Source organism: Plecotus auritus, assembly GCF_963455305.1.
Source record: "Plecotus auritus genome assembly, chromosome: 3".
NCBI classification, from domain to species: Eukaryota; Metazoa; Chordata; class Mammalia; order Chiroptera; family Vespertilionidae; genus Plecotus; species Plecotus auritus.
Genome location: NC_137772.1, coordinates 8263137 through 8282921, shown reverse-complemented (window position 1 = coordinate 8282921; position 19785 = coordinate 8263137). Strand labels below are relative to the sequence as shown.

Here is a 19785-nt window from a genome sequence, read left to right as displayed (position 1 = left end):
TGATTAAGTGTGATACCGTCTCTTACAGCCCTAGTGTAACAAGTTTTATTTCAGAGGAAGGAGAAAGATGATGACAGTGAAGGAAAGAGTACATTCCAGAAACGTGTGGATCCTGGAAGGCTCCCGAGACAGGCAGGTTTCCTAAGTCTGCCTGACAGGGTAACCCTGCAACAGAGAAGCCAGGATGAGCAGACTGCCTTTTGCTGATGACCTCGTTCCTCTGCACCCTTTCTCTACGGTCCTGCCGGGGCCCCTCAGCAGGCCAGCACAGGGCCCCTGCAACCTGCTCCTCAAAGAGCCTTCTCCCGCCTTCCATCCACATCACTAACACCCTCACACTGAATGGAAACGAGACGTCTGCTCGACAGTCACAGGATTAATAATGAAGATGTTTCTGCCCTGACTGAGGAATAGAGGCAAACAGAATCCCAGGTACTCTCAGAGTCACCTGTGATGACGAATGAATGAATTCAGTCATCAACAACAGAAAGGAAAAAAAAACCCACAAAAAACCCACAAAGCCAATGAGAAACATTATATGAAACATTTATGAAATATGCTACTTGAGATACAAATAATAGATAAAAACATGGGAAGTCAGTGCTAGATTTCTGCAATTCAAATAAACCAGTACGTTCCCATAGGACTCAGCATAGCCTAGAGGGCGGCATCCTTTGTAAATGCTCCATGTGCACCTGAAAAGAATACACATTTTGTTATTTTGAGGTGGTATGTTCTACACATGTTCGTTTCATTAGGTTGGTTGATGGTATTGTTCACAATTTCAACAACTGTGCTGATTTTGTCTGTATATTCTATCAATTACTGAGAAAGGAGTATTGATATATCCAACTATAATTGTAAATCTGTAGTTCTCCTTTCAGTTATATTGGTCTTTTTCTGATATTTAAAGCTTTGTTATTATATGTATAACACTTTAGGGGTGTGTGTGTGTGTGTGTGTGTGTGTGTATATATCTCATTATGTCCTTTGATGAACTGACTTATTAGTAGAAAATTTCTAGTAATATCCTTGTTCTAAAGTTTACTTTGATATTAATATGGCAAGTGCAACTTCCCTTGCATTTGTATTTTCATAGTATGTCTTTTTCATTCAGTTAATTTTCAACCTATCTGGGTATTTATATTTAAAATAGATTTGTTATAGCCATCATAGAGCTGTTTCTTATCTTAACCATTCTGATAATCTCTGCCTTTCAACTGAAGCATTTAGACCATTTACATTTAGTGTAATTATTGACATAGTTAGGTTTAAATCTACTATATTTATTTTCTAATTGTCACATATGTTCTTTTATACTTTCTACTTCTATTCCTGCCTCCTTTTGTATTGACTGCATCTTTAAAAATTCCATTTTATCTCCACTATTGGTAATACCTCTGTATTTTCTTAGTAGCTGATCATTAAATGACAGCTTGTCGGTAAAATCCACCCTATGGCCTAATTTTTTATGGCTCATGAGTTAAGAATGTTTTTTATGTGTTTACTACTTTTCTCAGAAAAATGAAAAGAAAAATCTATGACAGAAACTATATGTGGCCTGCTCTATCAGTTTTCTGTTGCTACAGAACAAAATATCACAAAATTAGCAGCTTAAAATAACACTCATTTAATAGATCACAAGAAAGGTCTGGCTGGTTCTCTGTTCGAGGTACCCAAAAACTGAAACTGAGGTGTCGGCCAGGCTGAGCGCTCACGTGGTGGTCAGGAGGAAAATCCGCTCTCAACTACATTCCGGCTGTTGGCGGAATTCAGTTCCCGTGCTCCAGGTGGGACTGAGATTCGGTTTCCTTCCTGGCGAGTAGCACAGGTCCCTCGCAGGGCCTTTTCCTGTGGGTGTGTCCACCTTCAACACAGGAACGATGCCCTGGATGCTCCTTGCACTTTGAACATCTGGCTTCCTCCTCTCCAACCGGCTACAGAAACACTGGCTTTTGTTTTGGTTTGTTTTGGTTAATCCTCATCTGAGGATCTTCTTTCCATGGGTTTCAGATAGCACAAGCCCTGACTGAGTTAAAACCGTATGTCCCTGGCCTGTCTTCCTACAAGAAGCAAAACTAACTTCTCTCTGAAGGATGACAAGATCCCAAACCTTACATCATCTTTATGTGTTTTCATACATAAGGCCCTTACTACAAAGTAAGCAGCTGTCAGAGGTCAAATATTGACCCCAAATCAAAACCATTCTTCAGACCATACTGAAGAATCCAATCTATAAGAAACCTAGATATTATCCTAATCAAGACATGAAACTGAAAAAGTAAGTGTGATTATTATGTTAAAAAAATTATCTATCAATGTTCAGAATTTGGGAAATTATCCAAACAATTAAATAAAAATTTTAGAACTAAAAAATATGGAATAAAGCTGAAATCAATAATAAAAGATTATTCCCAACTATTTAAAAATTAAGCTGACTCTAATCATAAAGAAGTTACAAATGTTAGTAAATATTTTGAACTGATAAAAACACAAAATTCAAAAACTAGGAGTTGCAGGCAAAAGCCACGTGTAGAAAGTAATTTAGAGCTTTAAAAGCAAACATTAGAAGTTAAAAGCCCCAAATCATTTGTAAGTATTTGCTAAAGTCAAAGCTATAAATATTTTTTGTCATAGCAATTTAATTCCTTGTTGCATAATTAAGAAAAATGTGTACATATGTGCCCCAAAGGACATGTATAGAAGACATGTACATTAAGGCACACTTTTTAATGACCAGAAATTAGAATAAGCAGTAATGCACATCAATAGTAGAAGACAAAGAATTTATGGTATGTACCCCAAGGTGGAATGCTTTACAGCAATAAAAGTTTATGTGAATGAATCTCAAAGTGTTGTTGAGCAAAAGAAGCCATCAAATAATATATATGGTGGCGTTCCAGTTTCACAACATTCAAAGCAGGCAGAAAACTGACCTACAGTGTTGATGGGCCAGCGTTGCCTTCAGAGAGAAGGAGGATGGCCATGAGGGGCTTCCACGGGGACTTCGGGGTCATGGCAGCAATCTACCTCATGACATAGGCAATGGTTACACGGATTTATGTACTTGGCGAACAGTGTTTATGACTCTAAAAGTCAAAGATGAACAAGCTCTGGCCTTAACAGCAGTTTGGTCAAAAAGATTCGGGGTCAAGATGGGGGGAAACAACCCCCCATGAGAAAGTGATGACTAGTCAAGTTCTAGAAAGAAGTGACTGGTGACGGGAATGTGGGCACCTTTAAATATTGGGACATCTGCCGAAACCGGTTTGGCTCAGTGGGTAGAGCGTCAGCCTGCGGACTGAAAGGTCCCAGGTTCGATTCCGGTCAAGGGCATATACCTTGGTTGCAGGCACGTCCCCAGTAGGGGGTGTGCAGGAGGCAGCTGATCGATGTTTCTCTCTCATCGATGTTTCTAACTCTCTATCCCTCTCCCTTCCTCTCTGTAAAAAATCAATAAAATATATTAAAAAATAATAATTAAAAAATAAATAAATAAATATTGGGACATCTGATGGAAGAGCAGCAAGGCTCAACTCTGGAAGTCACTTTAGCATGATCAGGGGAGGGAAGGTATCGAGACTCAAGTTTCGATTCGATATACTAACTGCGAATAATAAAACTGCCCAATGATGGAACGCCCTGGGTCTCGGTAGCAAGGACAATCTCAACCACAGAAGCAGTTCTGACAGGTGGAAGGAAACACCAGCCATCGGGAGTACGTGGGGGAGACTCCCACACGGAACGGACAGGGCAGGCGACCGTGAGCGCCTCTCCCCACCGGAGAGTCTACGCAGATGTTCCATGTGGAACCACAGTGAAAAGCTTACCCTTAGTCGCGTGGTGGAGATCTCTGCTTTCAAAATGTCAGGATCGTACTTGGTACTCGATGAAGACCCGGAGAACACTTTCCGGAGAGAAAGGGAAAACAAGGGGGTGGGCAATGGTAAGATATGTACACATATAATTCCTTAATAAAAAAAATTAAAAAAACAAACAAACAAACAAACAAAAAAACAACAACAACAAAAGAAAAACAAGGCTGCATAACCAGTGCTCAGCTCAGAATTCACAAACTCTGAAAACGAGTCACGTGCTCGCACGGGTACTGACTTCATCATTTCGCTATTGGCATTCATGAGACACCCAAATGTGAGAAGTAATCTTCAAGCCTTCGTAATTTTTTAAAAAAAAAACTCAAGAAAGACACGTGTCATAAAGACCCTGGTATTTCGTTTTCTTCTGGTTTTACTCCGTGAATCAAGTCTGAGAGGTCCCTATGGCACATGCCGTTTATCAGCTTCGTATTACCCAGCAAGCCACCGTTTCAGGGGGACTTCTGAGCCACGGTGCTGCTGCTTTCGGCAACGCCAGCCCCGGTGCCCGGTTTGGGAGATGAGGGAGAGCTACGTCACCTCGGTGGTCAAGGGAAACGTCATTGCAGCTAACGGCTCCAGTTCCTCCCACTACAAATAGTGTGAGAGTAGCACAAGGGCTACTTACTTGCCTTCATCTGAAAGGGTAAAAACTGACTCGGAAATAAATTAAAAAAAGGCCAGCAGGCAGAGGGGGAGCCAAAACAGAAAGGATACGTGATCCCCCGAGAGGAGACTTCCATCTGGAATGAGGCCGAGGGGCCTTACATGAGACGTCCGCGGTGTGCCTGCCCCACTCGCCCCGCTGAGGGAACAGGACCCCAGAGGAAACCCCACGAGCCCCAGTGGCCTTCCACCAGCCACAGCTTGGCCCCCGAGTTTCCATGAGCAGCCACGCTGTACTTACAGCTTGTGTGGGAGCTCGACTTCTCCTTATAGGCGTCGTTCAGTCGCACGTATTCATCGAGAGCCAGGGCCAGCCTCTGCTCCTTCACGTGGTACAGCTCCTTCTGCGTCCGCAGGGCGTCCTGTGCCACCGAGAGGTAGTCCTTGAGCATCTTCTCCTGCTCCCCCCTCCATTGTTTCCTGGGGTCTTCAATCTGTGTGGTTTCTGAAAGCACGTTAGGTGGGTCATTCTTTGGCATTCATGCTATGATCATTATTATTACTTAAGCTTTTTAAAAAGTAGCTAGCTTTAATTCTTACAGCCGCTAAATAATTCATTAGTATACGCGAAGGGACTGCTACAGGAATTGGACACAGTTTTTGTTTTATTTTGCCCGGTCCCTCCCCAACGGCCTCCCCTTTCAGGTCCTTGTCAACCGTTTATTGTCCCTGTGAATCCATCAGACACCGCTGTCCCAGTAACAGTGCCCACAGCAGAGATGGGGTCCTTCCTCTCAGAGTTCCCTGGCTCCCCAGTCCCTAGGAAGAAAAAGCCATCTGTGCCAGCATTCACGGCCCTGCATGGCCCAAACCTTCCCACCTTCCCAGGCACACGCTTCCACGTGCACACACGCTTCCATGCACACACACGCTTCATGCACACACATGCTTCCATGCACACACACACCTCCATGCACACACACGCTTCATGCACACACATGCTTCCATGCACAATGCCACGCTGCCTCCAATCAGCGCTGCGCAGGGTCCGCTCTGCAGACCAGCGCCGGGCCCTGAACTGCCACGTGTCCATGGCGATGAGTATAGGCACCCAGAGGGAACGTTTACAAATTTCATACAGTTGCTGTGTATCTGTTGACTCTAATAATACTGGGGCTTACCATTTCTATTTCCTTCCCCAGCCCAGTTTTCAAATAATTAATTTTCATTGTATTTTACCAAGACGGTCATTCCACAGTGGATTAGCAATTTAGATGCGAACAAAGGAGAAAACCCTGGGCCGGTCCGAGACGAACACTGGAGGCACACTGGCTCCCACACCTCTGTGCTCTAGAACCACCCAGAGCGCTAAAACCCCGGCCAGGGGCAGTTCCCGCGGGCGGAGGCCAGGCCATGGCCGTTTCAGAGCCCCTCCGAGGTTCCATGAGCAGCCCAGGCAGAGTGCCACGCTCTGCCCAGCTGGCACACTGCTCCGCCAGGAAATCGCTCAGACTTCCCAACCGAAACTTGCTCGCACTCTCCTCCCCGCCTCACCCACTCCTCCCGTGGACCCGCAGGAAGCCCTGCCCACGCCCCCCCCCGCCCCCCCCCCCCGCCCCTTCTGGGTCCTGACGCGGGTGCTTCCCCGCGCGGCCTGCGGGGTGTGCGTGCCCTTCTCCGGGAACTGGAAGTTATGTGACGTTTTTGGACGGCAGTCTCTCTGTTGTCACTATAAGTTAAGTCCAGCCACAATCGGGATAGGCGGGTCGTGTGGGCTGGCCACCATATGACTATGAGAACCTGTTCTTGGCAGATTAGGACAGAAGAATCAAGTTCTCAGTTTGCTGGAGTGTCTCGTGGCATGCCCTGTCTCCAACCTGAATGCGCCCCAACTCAGAATTTCTGGTTGACCCCAAAGGCTTGCAGTGAGTCAAAACCCAGAGACACGGGGTGATCTGCTGTGACCACACGAGTCACTGGCTCTGGAAATGATGAGCCTGGTGTCCAGGGATGAGGGACAGCAGTTCTGGCTGAGCAGCCTGGGTCCCCTCGGGGCCACGACAGGCCCGGGGTGACTCTGGAAGTGGCCCGGGTCAGCCACACAACTGCAAGCGCTGCCTCAGCCCTGGGCCCAGCTTCAGAGTCGCTGGTTAACCAAGGGGAGCTTTCTCTAAAGTGGCACTCATCCTCACAGACGTACATATTTCAATATGCAACAGGAGAATGCCTCATGTAGTTGTGGGGGAGACGGGCTAGAGTCAGTGTCTAAAGAAGAGATCGGAGGGACAGCCCCACCAGCCAAGAATTAAGGACATCATCACGCAGGGGCAGCCCAGCCACGTGGTGAAATGAGAACAGGCAGAGACCGGCCAATAAGGGCCTAAACTGCTCCCTTTTAACTATTCATTATAACAAAAGGCTAATATGCAAATCGACCGAACGGAGGAACGACAGGTTGCTATGGTGCACACTGACCACTAGGGGACAGATGCTCAACGCAGGAGCTGCCCCCTCATGGTCAGTGCACTCCCACAGGGGGAGCGCCGCTCCGCCAGAAGCCGGGCTCACGGCTGGCGAGCGCAGTGGTGGTGGCGGGAGGCTCCCCGGCAGCGCTAAGGACATCCGTCAGTCGGACACCCCCGAGGGCTCCCGGACTGAGAGAGGGCGCAGGCCGGGCTGAGGGACCCCCTCCCGAGTGCATGAATTTCGTGCACCAGGCCTCTAGTTCATTATCACTCAGGTCTCTGGCTATCCAAACATGTACTACTTACAGTCCCTTCCGATAGTGACATGTATGAATGCAACGGGACTCAAACGCAGAACTCCTCCTCTAACAAACACAAGTGTATGGTCTTCCCAAAGCTTCGTACCTGGCCCACAGGAATGCTCCCCTCCTGGTACCCACGCCCCTGCCCGTGGGCCAGACCTCCTGACCTGTTTCTAGTGACGAAGGGACGTGACGCCGCTGAGATGAGGCTCCACAGCCTGTGACGCCGTCTCGCGCTCGCTCTCTCCCTGGCTCTTGGCTTTTTTGCGCCAATGAAACTGCCAGGTTCTGAGCTGCCCAGTGGAGAGGCCCACCTGGCGAGGAATGCGGGGCCACTGGCCCTGCCACAAGCACAGGAGCGTGGGGAGCAGGCCCCCTGCGGCCGTGCCTGGGCCACCTCCTCGAGCCTCGCGTGGACCTCTGAGCCAGAGGGTCCCGCTTGGTCCTGCTGGGATCCCTGACCCACAGCAACCCGGAGACAATAAATGTATCTTAAGCCACTACGTTTGGGGGTGATTTGGCATACTGAGATACAGAACTAATGAATGAGATAAAGAGACAGCAAACGGAAAGTGTACGTAAAAGCCCAGCCAGTGTGGCTCAGTGGTTGAGCACCGACCTGTGAACCAGGAGGTCACGGTTCGATTCCTGGTCAGGGCACATGCCCGGGTTGTGGGCTTGGTCCCCAGTAGGGGGCGTGCAGGAGGCAGCCGATCCATGATTCTCTCTCATCACTGATGTTTCTATCTCTCTCTCCTTCTCCCTTCCTCTCTGAAATCAATAAAAATGTTTTGTTTGTTTTTTTAAAAAAAGAAAGAAATGTACGTGGAAAACTTGAAATGTTTATGTTGTAACAGTTATGCTAAGATTTGTACTCGCAGTTTCATCTCAAAATCTTTATAGGCTTTATCGCATCACCCCCCTACTCACTGGGGAACTGGCATCCTTTCAGTAAGACACCTGTCGACAGCTGCCCGACCACAAAACCCTGGCATGCGATGACCGAAGTGCAATTATAACAACAACCACCACAGTCGTGGTAATAAACGTCAGCGCTGGTTTGGACAAAGCGGCAGCAACTCTCAGGAGACTGGCCGCAGCAGCGTGCACGCGGGAGACTCAGCAGGAAACCCCGCACAGCGCCAACGCCTACAGGAGCGCGCGCCCCCGGGGCCAGGAGGCTCCAAACGGCTGAAGGCTCCGTCTCCATCAGCTGTATTAGCCGAACAGATTTGTGAATATTTATTCAATGTAATATTCAAAAAACTCTACTGTACAAGCGTGGTGTTTCTGTTGTTAGGAAGACCTGGTGGCCCGGGGAGACCACTGTGGTCCAATGCATTGAAGGTCCACGCTGCCGCCGTGTGAGGGCAGCAAGGCAGGACTTCGTGTGCACGCCAAGTGCCTCAAGGCGTGCGCACCCACACAGACGTGCCATGTCGGAGCTGGAGCACCTCTGTGAGTTAGGGTTTACCATGGAGGTGACGGGAGACTCGGCGGAGAATATTATTTCTGATGCCGTGCCTGTTTCCGTCCCTCCCGCTGTGCTCAGGAGAATGAATGAAATGAACAGGAGCAACTTTCCTGACCTTCCTTTTTGGAAACTGTCTGCTGTGTTTGTGTACAATCCGTTTCTGCAGGCCATCGCTGACCACCCCACACGCAGCAGGGGGGACAAGAGGCCCAGGCACGACCCTCCTCCCTAGCACTTACGTGGAAGACCCCGTGACGTGTGGATTTTAAAAACACATAACCGTCTTATGCAGGAGGAAGTCGGAGCCTCAGGAGGAGCCGTTCAGAGACCAGGGGTTTCCTGGATGGACAAGCAGGTCCCCGGCACAGGCAGTGCCTGCAAGGGCTTTGACGGATCCCAGACAAGGGCCCCGCACGCCCCGCCCTGCTTCTCTCTCCGGCCCTCGCCACCCTCAGCTGCACCGAATTCCTTTCCTTCCTCCCAAGCCCTGCCTTCCGCGGCCTCCCCAGGCCTTTGCCTCCGCTGTGGTCTTCCTTCTTGCCGGAAGCCTCTGGTTCCCCCATTCCCTTGTTCTGGGGCCCGGGTAGCGCATTCTCGTCCGGGGCCCACGCCCCTCCCCAAGCAGCCAGCTGCCCCTTGGGATGGCAGGAGCCTTTGTTCCATCCATGCGATGGAGGTTCGTCGGCATTCCACGGCCCTTCCTCACTTCCCCTCCTCCAAGAGCGACCGGCCTGAGGCTCCTTAACTCCAGGTGAAGGGAGACTCCTGTGTGAGCCGCTGTGTGCCACGGAAGGCGCCAGGCCAGGGCAGGGCTGTGTGCCACGGAAGGCGCCAGGCCAGGGCAGGGCTGTGTGCCACGGAAGGCGCCAGGCCAGGGCAGGGCAGGGACTCAGCGGGGACTGCAGGAAGATCGCCTCCTAAACATGTGAGGTTCTGATAGGACTGATCGGACGGTTTTTTGATGGAAGATGGTACATTAAGTGAAAAAAGCGGTTTATAAAACCGTATGTATAATATAATCCCACTTGAGGTATATTTAGAACTCTGTGTGTGTGTGTGTGTGTGTGTGTGTGTATCAACATGGAGAAGTCTAGAAGGATACACACTAACAGGTTTAGGATACTGAGTTATCTCTGGGTTGTGTAACTATGGATAATATTTTACTTTCTGTTATTTACCTGCATTTTCTGCTTTCCGCCTGTGACATCTATTCCTCTTATACAATTTCTTTTTAAAGGGAAAAGAGTAAAAGACACACGGTAATGAGGGTCTGAATTAGGAAAATGGCAGCGGATAAAAGGCTGAAGGACCGGATCTGAGATTATATAACGGGGAGAAAAATCATTGAGGACTGACACAGTGGTTCTACACTTTTCAAGTCAGTAACCATGAGGACTATAACATTTCAAAACAAATCACACAGTCCAAGGGGACACTGAAGAATCCCATTTTGTATCTGTTTGTTTTGAAGTTTTGACAACAGAATAGGTCGCCGCGTCCTAAACTGGAAATGTCTGCCAAGACACCAGGAGGATGAGCCAGAAATCCAGGCGGGAGAGTCGTGTGCACAGTCAGGGCCAGGGGCGCCCTGCGGTAGGGGGAGGGCAGCTGCGAGACGGGGAGGGCACACCCACGGGAGTGAGGAGACACGGGGACTCACAAAGGCGTGGAGGCCACTGAGGAGAGAGCACAGTGTGAAGCAGGAAGAGGGCAGGTTCAGGGGAGGCGTGGCCGCCTGCGTCACCTCTACACCCAGGCGGGGAAACAGGGACCCCTGAGCAGAGTCCCTGACTCGGATGACGACGGAAAATTTGTGAGCATTCACACAGCAGTGATACCACTAACAACTGTTAGTCATCACCGCCCGGTGTAAATGTTTTCTTTATAAAATACCTTAACGGTTTATGTTCCTAGGAAAATATAAAGGATGAAATAAGGCAGAGATGAAATAGAAGGGCCCCTAATTTATTTTCTTTCCTCTAAAGCAGGGGTGGGGGACCTTGTTTTCTGCCAAGGGCCATCTGGATATTTATAACTTCATTCGCTTAGTACCGTGGTCGGCAAACTGCGGCTCACGAGCCACATGCGGCTCGCGAGCCGCGGTTTGCCGCTCTGTTGACTAATGAGTTTGCCGACCGCTGGCTTAGTATAAATGTATGTTGCTATGAAAAAAGCTCCTAGATTTGTGGAATTTTGAGTCCTGCCTGCAGTTGCCTTGGCAGGGCCAGACCGAACGATTTCTCGGGTCTCACACGCCCCCCACCCCTAGGCTAAGGGAAACAACCCCACAAAGAGTGTCATCTACACCGGAGGAGCTGCACCAAGCCTGGCCCTCCTGCTGCTTTGACGCTAACACAGAGGAGCTGGTTGGGGGTAATGAGGAGGAGGCACACACCACCCAAGCCCTCCCACTGACGACACCCCACAACCACGGACAGAGGATGGAAAACACTCAGAGGCAGGCTCTAGAGCAGCCGTGGGCAAACTACGGCCCGCGGGCCGGATCCGGCTGTTCTATCCGGCTCTCTTGCTCTCCCCTCTGCTCCTTTACTTTGAATTTATATTAGTTCACACAAACACTCCATCCATGCTTTTGTTCCGGCCCTCCGGTCCAGTTTAAGAACCCATTGTGGCCCTCGAGTCAAAAAGTTTGCCCACCCCTGCTCTAGAGTCCTAATACGCCGGGGCCTGAGGAGGGAACGCGGGGCTCACAGAAGGACCGCGTGGCAGGCGGCTTACCCGCAGCCCCGGGAGGCAGTGAGGCGTGTGGCGGGCTGGGCCTCGGGGCGTATGAGCCCGACACCAGGAAAGAGGCTGCGGGGAGGGGAGCAGAAAGGAGGGGGAGATGACCCAGGGGAGGGCTGAGGGCGTGTCTAGGTTTGTTGCCATTTTTAAGTTGGGTTGTCTTTTTAATGTTGATTTTCAGGAGTTAGTCATCCGTTCCGGATCTGGGTTCTTTGTCAGATGTGTGTACTGTAAATATTCAACCCGGATACTGTATTCAGTAATACATCCTCTGAAATAAGACCCGTGAAGACTCCATTCACAAAATCAAACGCACTGCATCTGCATGGAGTTCGAGGCAGGTAAAACGAAGCTGCGATGACAGGATTTAGAACACCTGGCCACACTGGAGGGGGGTGGGCGGTGGGGAAGGGGCAGGGAAAAACTGACTGAGGTCGGGAGCACCTTCGGTATCTCAACCAGAACGGCGCTTGTCAAATGTTACTGAAATACACACTTAAAATCTGTGCACCTTCTTACATGTAAATGAGACCTCAATTACTAAAGAAAAGACAAAAAAATTAGGGTATAGGTCTGACCTTACCAAAAAGTGATTTACTTCTGATTTTAGTAATAATATCGAAATCTTACAAACAGTATTTCATGATTACCTTCTGGTTAGTTAACCTCCGCCACCAATATCTATAAACCCCCTCTACCTCCTCACCCACTCCGGGGTGAATTCCACCATAAAACACCGGGCCTATTACAACCATCACTGCCAAGGTCAAATCTTTCACTGATAGATATTTAGTGGTGTTACATAGAAATAGTATTAAACAGTCAAACATGCTCCACTTCACTTTTTATTAAAATGAAGAGAAAATAATGCTGAAACTATACAATGTCAAGACACGACATATGTGTGGCCAGCTGTTCTGAGAAGATAGCGCCCAGACTGTCTCTAAGATTAATGAGCCAGCGGAGCAGGGCCTATTAGTGGGAACGACGGCCTGTGCGTAATCGGGGCCCTTCAGGGCCAGTAACTCCCTCAGGCCGCTGGGATACCGTCACTGCACGAAAGCAAAGTGGGAGACCTAAAAGCTGATATTCTGATAATTAAGATTTTAAATATTCCGAATGGTGCTTTCCGAAGCACAATTTGTACTTGACATGCGCTTTAATCTCTTCAAAAACAAACAAGAAGCTTCTCTCTCATCTGTGAGTTAAGCCATAAGCTCTTCCTCCCTTCTAACATGTAAGAGGTTATCATTACACCAGGGACCCAAGGATAAAGAAAGATGCAGTCACTGGCCTCAATTTTTGAGAGAAACATGCAAATAGGTCGTTTAAACCAATACCAGAAGAGATTTTTAAAAATCCCTGAGGACCTGGTACTATAGCAATACCGGACCGGGCACCTCAATCAGAATGCGGGTGGGGGCCTGCGAGGTGGAGGGTTGGGTACTAGAGGGGCCTTCTGGAAGCAGCGGGCCTGGGCAGGCGGACCCCAGAGGGGCGAGGCAGTTGGCCAAGAGGGAGGGCCCAGGGGCTGGGGGAGACGGTGCTTGGGGCTAAAACCAACAAATGAAAGGAAGGCCGAGGAGGCCCAGGGCACAGCCGAGTGCCCTCTGTGCCAGGCGGGCGGGGCGGGCAGGGCAGCGCGGGAGAGGGACAGGCAGGCCTGAGGGAAGCGGACTGCACAGAGCCTTACGGAAGGAATCAGATGCTCCTGTCCTCTGGACTAGACCTCAGAGACCAGCTCGCCAGCCGTCAGCCTCAGGAGGTACTGGGAGTCATGGTCTGAGGAGCTGTGCGGGTGCAAGCAGAAGACTGCTCCAGAAGGCCGCCCCAGGCCCAGGTGGAGAGGGACAGGGCAGAGGAACCGGGCGGGGCAGCCAGCGAGGTAAAAGAATGCCAACACAGGCGCCATGAAATCCAAAGCGGTAAGGAGCCAGAGTGACGGGGACTGTCAGATCCAGGAAGACGAGCCTACGGTGGGACCGGACCGCGTCGTCTGTGGGGCCCGAGGACCTTGGCAAGAGCAGTTTCTGTGAAAGGATGGTGGACGATGGACGAAGTGAAGTCCCCGCAGGAGGTGGCTTTCAGCAAGTCTCACGGCAAGGGGGAAAGAGGACCCCAGTGGGCAAGGCATCTGGGTTGAAAGATGTTTTGAGTGTGAGTGGGAGGGAGGGAGGGAGAGAGGGAGGAAGAGGGGAGTGGTGGTTTTATTTGTTTTGTTTTATATTGAGAGTTTCCAGTGTTTAAATACTAAGACAAAAGAACCACTAGAAATAGAAATCCTATCTAATAACAAGGGAATATGCTAATTGAACATCACTCCATCACAAAGATGGCTGCACCCACAGCTGAGGCCAAGTTCCCTTAAGGAGCCTTAATGAGCAATCAGCAGAGACCTGAGGCTACGCCCTCTCCCTGCCCCCGTGGGGCTTGACAGGGGACCTCAAGCCATGCCCCCCACCCAACAGGGCTTGACGGGATCTCAGGCCGCACCCCACCCGGCAGGGCTTGACAGGGGACCGCAGGCTGTGCCCCCTGCCCTGGTGTCAGGCTGGGGGACCTCAGGCCATGCCTCCTGCCTTGGCACCAGGCCAGGGGACCTCAGGCCATGTCCCCCACCCAGCAGGGCTTGATGGGGACCTCAGGCCTCGCCCCCTGCCCCGGCGCCAGGCCAGGGGACCTGAGGCCACGCCCCCCGCCTGGTGGGGCTTGACAGGGGACCTCAAGGTGCGCTTTCCGTCCTGGTGCTGGGCCAGGGGACCTGAGGCTGCTCCCCCCTGCCTGGCGGGGCTTGACAGGGGACCTCAGGCCGTGCTCCCAACCTAGCGGGGCTTGATGGGGGACCTCAAGGTGCACCCCCAGTGCTGGGTTGGGGGAACTCAGGCTACGGCCCCCGCCTAGCGGGGCTTGACGGGGGACCTGAGGCTGCGCCCCCCTGCCAGTGGGGCTTGACGGGGGACCTGAGGCTGCACCCCCCTCCCGGTGCCAGGCTGAGGCTGCGCCCCCCCCCCCTCCGCCTGGCGGGGCTTGATGGGGGACATCAAGTCACAACCCCCGCCCCATCTGGGGGACCTCAGGCCATGCCCCCCATCTTGGCGCTGGGCCAGGGGACCTGAGGCTATGCCCCCTGCTCAGCGGGGCTTGACAAGGGTGGGACTGGCCGGGTCTGGATCTAGCCCAATGGGAAGGAGCAGCCGGGTCTGGGTCTCACGTGATTTTGAGGTGCATGTGGGTGGGCGGGGACTTGACTCTGGGTCCCCCTTTTAATGTGCACGAATTTCGTGCACTGGGCCACTAGTATAGAAATGGCGGAGAAAATGTCAAGCCCAGGAAATAATTGGTAAAGATACCAAGGAGGAGAGGAGGTGGGATATAAAGTTACCAAAAGGGGTGTGGGGTGCGGGGGAGAAGGACACCTCTTCCACTGACACAGGAGAGAACGCCCTGGGGGCTCAGAAACCCAGGTCTGCAGAAGATGGCGGAGGGACCGGAGGGATCCGTTTTCTCTCTGTGGTGCCATGGAGCTTATTTCTGTTGAACCAAGACAGGTGGGTTTGCTCCCGGGTCCCCAAATTATTTAAGGGGGAAAAGCTAAATCCTTACAGATAGAAAGTCAGTATAAAAGTGAGATTTCAATAGTTACACATTTCGGACATTCCACTGCCTTGTTTATTTTCAATGACATAAAAATGAATAATCATTTAAAATGAACTGAATTTTAACAAAATTAGTCTCTTCCACCATAACATTAAAACATTTGGTTGTCAATCATTAATAAGCAAGAACATAGCACCAGGAAAGGGTTATTACAAATACAAAAGTCCAAGCTAACTTTACAGCCCACAGTTACGAATCCTTCGTGGAACCTGCAGAAGCTTTTCGGGAGCGAGAGCATCTCTCTACGAAGTGGCGTTTCTCCTGACGGCTTCTCCTGGGCAGGGGCAGAACGCACCCGGGGCCTCTGTGTTTGTGCTGAGCCCGCTGCCTGGAGCTGTTCCCACCAGGAGCCCGTGTCACTGGGAGACCGACGCAGCCTCTCCCTGGGAGCCGGGCCATGCCTGGCCCTCGGACCTGCGGGCACAGCTCAGGGACCACATTCACCAGCCACGCTTCTCCACAGTCACCTCCTCGATGGCCGGCTGGGGGCGAGCGTCTCATTATCTGACCTTGGCTGTCTCCCGGGGGAGCACCTCCTCCCGGTGGGAATTGCTGGGTGCATCCTTCACCCCACCCCGACTTTTACTGGAGCCTCGCATGGGCTCACCTGGGGACCCACACACGGGCTCTGTGCTGGGAACAGACCCCACCTATGAACATCCTCGGCTTTCGAAGAGGCCCCACTGTTCATCCGGGCTTTCTGTGCCCCCAAAAACTCCCGCAGTTCACAGGGCAGCTGCAAGGCCTCACTAATAACGAGCATCAGCTAAAATGCCCTCCTCTATGACGGTATTCCGAACGCTCTAACATGGACCTATATTATGGAGAGTTTTAACAGGCCTAAGCGATTTAAGATAATAGGATATAAACTTACCATGTATTTCTCAAAATCTATAAAAGTACAATAATTATTCTTAAGTGAAATAAACAAAATATGTATCAGTGAGTGTCATATGCAACCATCTAAACAACATTTTCAAGAGGTGAACAGCTTACTATATATACAAACACACACATGTATAAGCATATAAAACCCTTCAAGCACATGTTTAAAAGCGTCCACGGCCGTGCAAGTCCTCTGCCAGCCTGGCCGTGCCAGGGGTGAGACACACGTAAAAGCTCTGAAAGTGAGAGGTGCTCCCCCCCCCCGCCCCCCAACCACAAAGAACGCAGGAAGCAGAGGCAAGACGAGGGGCAGGGCTTCCCACAGCCACAGCTGCGCTTCCAGGCTGGCCACGGGCCTCAGGCCTCCCTCGAGCCCACCCTCACCCACACACACCCTCACACACACACCCTCACACACACCCACACACACCCTCACACACACACCCTCACCCACACACACCCTCACACACACACCCTCACACACACACACCCTCACACACCCCCCCCACACACACACCCCCACACACACACCCCACACACACACCCTCACACACACACCCTCACACACACCCACCCTCACACACACCCACCCTCACACACACCCACCCTCACACACCCACCCTCACACACACACCCTGACACACCCCCCCACACACACACACCCTCACACACACACCCTCACACACACACCCTCACACACACCCACACATACCCTCACACACACACCCTCACACACACACCCTCACACACACCCACACATACCCTCACACACACACCCTCACACACACACCCTCACCCACACACACCCTCACACACACACCCTCACACACACCCTCACACACACACCCTCACACACACCCTCACCCTCACACACACACCCTCACACACCCCCCCCACACACACACCCCACACACACACCCTCACACACACACCCTCACACACACACACCCTCACACACACCCACCCTCACACACCCACCCTCACACACACACCCTGACACACACCCACCCTCACACACACACCCTGACACACACACCCTGACACGCACACCCTCACACACCCACACACACACCCTGACACACACTCTCACACGCACACCCTCAGACACACCCTCACCCACACCCACACACACCCCCTCACACACACACACCCTGACACACACCCCTCACACACACCCTCACACACACACACACCCCCTCACACACACACACCCCTCAGACACCCTCACACACACACCAACACACCCCCCCTCAGACATCCCCTCACACACACACACCCTGACACACACCCCTCAGACACACCCTGACACACACACACCCTGACACACACACACACACCCTGACACACACACACAACCACACACACACACCCCTCAGACACACCCTCAAACACCCTCACACACACCCACACACACACCCTCAGACACACCCCCTCAGACACACCCTCACACACACCCACACACCCCCACACACACCCCCTCACACATACCCTCACACACACCCACACACACCCTCACACGCACCCTCACACACACACCCTCATGCACACCCTCACACACACACCCACACACACCCTCGCACACACACTCACACACACCCTCGCACACACACTCACACACACACTCACGCACACCCTCACACACTCACACGCACACCCTCACACGCACCCCCTCGCACACACACTCACACACACACTCACGCACACCCTCACACACACTCACACGCACACCCTCACACGCACCCCCTCGCACACACACTCACACACACACACTCTCACACACACACTCTCACACACACACTCACGCACACCCTCACACGCACACCCTCACACGCACCCCCTCGCACACACACTCACACACACACACTCTCACACACACACACACACACACACACGCACACACGGCGCTGTGCCATTAGACCGTACTGTGCCAGCACCGCCGCGGGCCATGGCGCGGACCAGAGGAGGAACCCAGCCTGACGGGGCGGTGGCCATGGGAAGAGGCCGCCAGCGCTGCACTGAGGAAAGCTCACCCCCGGCTGGGCGGGCAGACAGACAGACAGACAGACGACACCTTTCTCTCTCTGCCCCAGAACCCCAACTCTACACACATGCCCCGAACTCCTAAGTGGACGTGCCGCTGAGTATCGGACACGGGAGAGCGGGCTCCCATGAAGACACCCCTCTGTGGAAGGTCTCCTCCTCGGCGTGGCTCCGGCGGGCGGGAGCACTCGCCCACACGGCCACCTCTCCCGCAAAGGAACACTTACTGTTGATGTGGTCGATGTAGTAGACACCGATCTGGGGGTCAAACCCTGCTTCCCAGCCCCACGGCAGCTCATCCCCGACGCAGTCAGCGAACGACAGGGGCTTCGTCAGCCTGCAAGGAAGCAGAACGAGGCACGGTGACTTCTCCGACCGCACGTCCAAAGCCAGCCCCAGCCCCAGCCCCAGCCCCAGCCCCACGCGGCGTCCACGCGGCGTCTCCGCCCCGTTCCGCTGTTCCCAGAGTTTGCACCCTGGTTTGAACTCTTAAACATCCAGAAAGCAGCAATAAGTCATGACACCCTTTGGAAAGTTCACAGCTTGACCCTGGGGGCTGCCTGTGTACAACAGACCAACGAGGCTACACAGGAGCACGCCACGCCGAGCGCGGAGGGGCCAGCTCTCCCCAGCTCCGCAGTTCAACGGCCACCCGTCCCGTCCCACCACGAAGAGAAATCCGCCCGGCTGAACTCCTCCTCCCGGCGCCGCTACCACACGGTGTCTGCCAGGCCGCACCGACCTCAGGTTAGGATGCTCTTAGGTTAGGTACGTTACCGTACTGAACACTCGATGCTGAGGTCCACTCGGAGTTCTTGGGAGGAGACACAAATACCTTATTTTTATAAGTATCTTATTTTTATAAGTATCTTGTATGTAACAGTCATTGAACAAAAAAAGTTTCTCTAAGATTTTTTATTAATTTCAGAGACACACGAAGTATTTACATATCAGTGTGGTCTCCCCTTTTGAAACTGCCTAGTACTTTCTCTTTAAGCTGTAAAACCACCGGGAAAAAGTTTCTCTAAGATTTTTTATTAATTTCAGAGACACACGAAGTATTTACATATCAGTGTGGTCTCTCCTTTTGAAACTGCCTAGTACTTTCTCTTTAAGCTGTAAAACCACCAGGAAAAAGTTTCTCTAAGATTTTTTATTAATTTCAGAGACACACGAAGTATTTACATATCAGTGTGGTCTCCCCTTTTGAAACTGCCTAGTACTTTCTCTTTAAGCTGTAAAACCAACGGGAAGCTAGTTTCCGAAGCAGAGGGCAGGTTTCAGACTTAACTGGCTGATTTCCCCTCTCCCCGCTCCGTTCTGAGACTTCCCTGGTCTGCAGAGCAGCGAACACCACAGACCAGGGTTGTCCTGCTGTGGAGTGACCAGCAGCAGCGGACACAGCTTCTGATGGCACCCAGCACGGCTCCCACCTACGAAATCAACTGGAATCCTCTAATCCAGTGGTTCTCAACCTTCCTAATGCCGCGACCCTTTAATACAGTTCCTCATGTGGTGGTGACCCCCAACCATAAGATTATTTTCGTTGCTACTTCATAACTGTAGTTTTGCTACTGTTATGAATCGTAATGTAAATATCTGTGTTTTCCGATGGTCTGTCGCGACCCACAGGTTGAGAACCACTAGCAGGGTTGCCTAAGACCATTGGAAAACACAGATATTTACATTACGATTCATAACAGTAGCAAAATCACAGCTATGAAGTAGCAACGAAA

The 19785-nt window shown here is 51.6% G+C and overlaps 1 protein-coding gene across 1 annotated transcript in view; it reads right to left on the bottom strand.

The window, feature by feature from the left end:
• Positions 1 to 19785, bottom strand: part of WWC2 (WW and C2 domain containing 2) — a 149084-nt gene that overhangs the window by 60001 nt on the left and 69298 nt on the right. Inside the window, 3 exon segments of the mRNA XM_080662262.1 lie at positions 3831 to 3907; positions 4783 to 4986; positions 18277 to 18386. Coding sequence (XP_080518388.1) covers positions 3831 to 3907; positions 4783 to 4986; positions 18277 to 18386 — 391 coding nt within the window.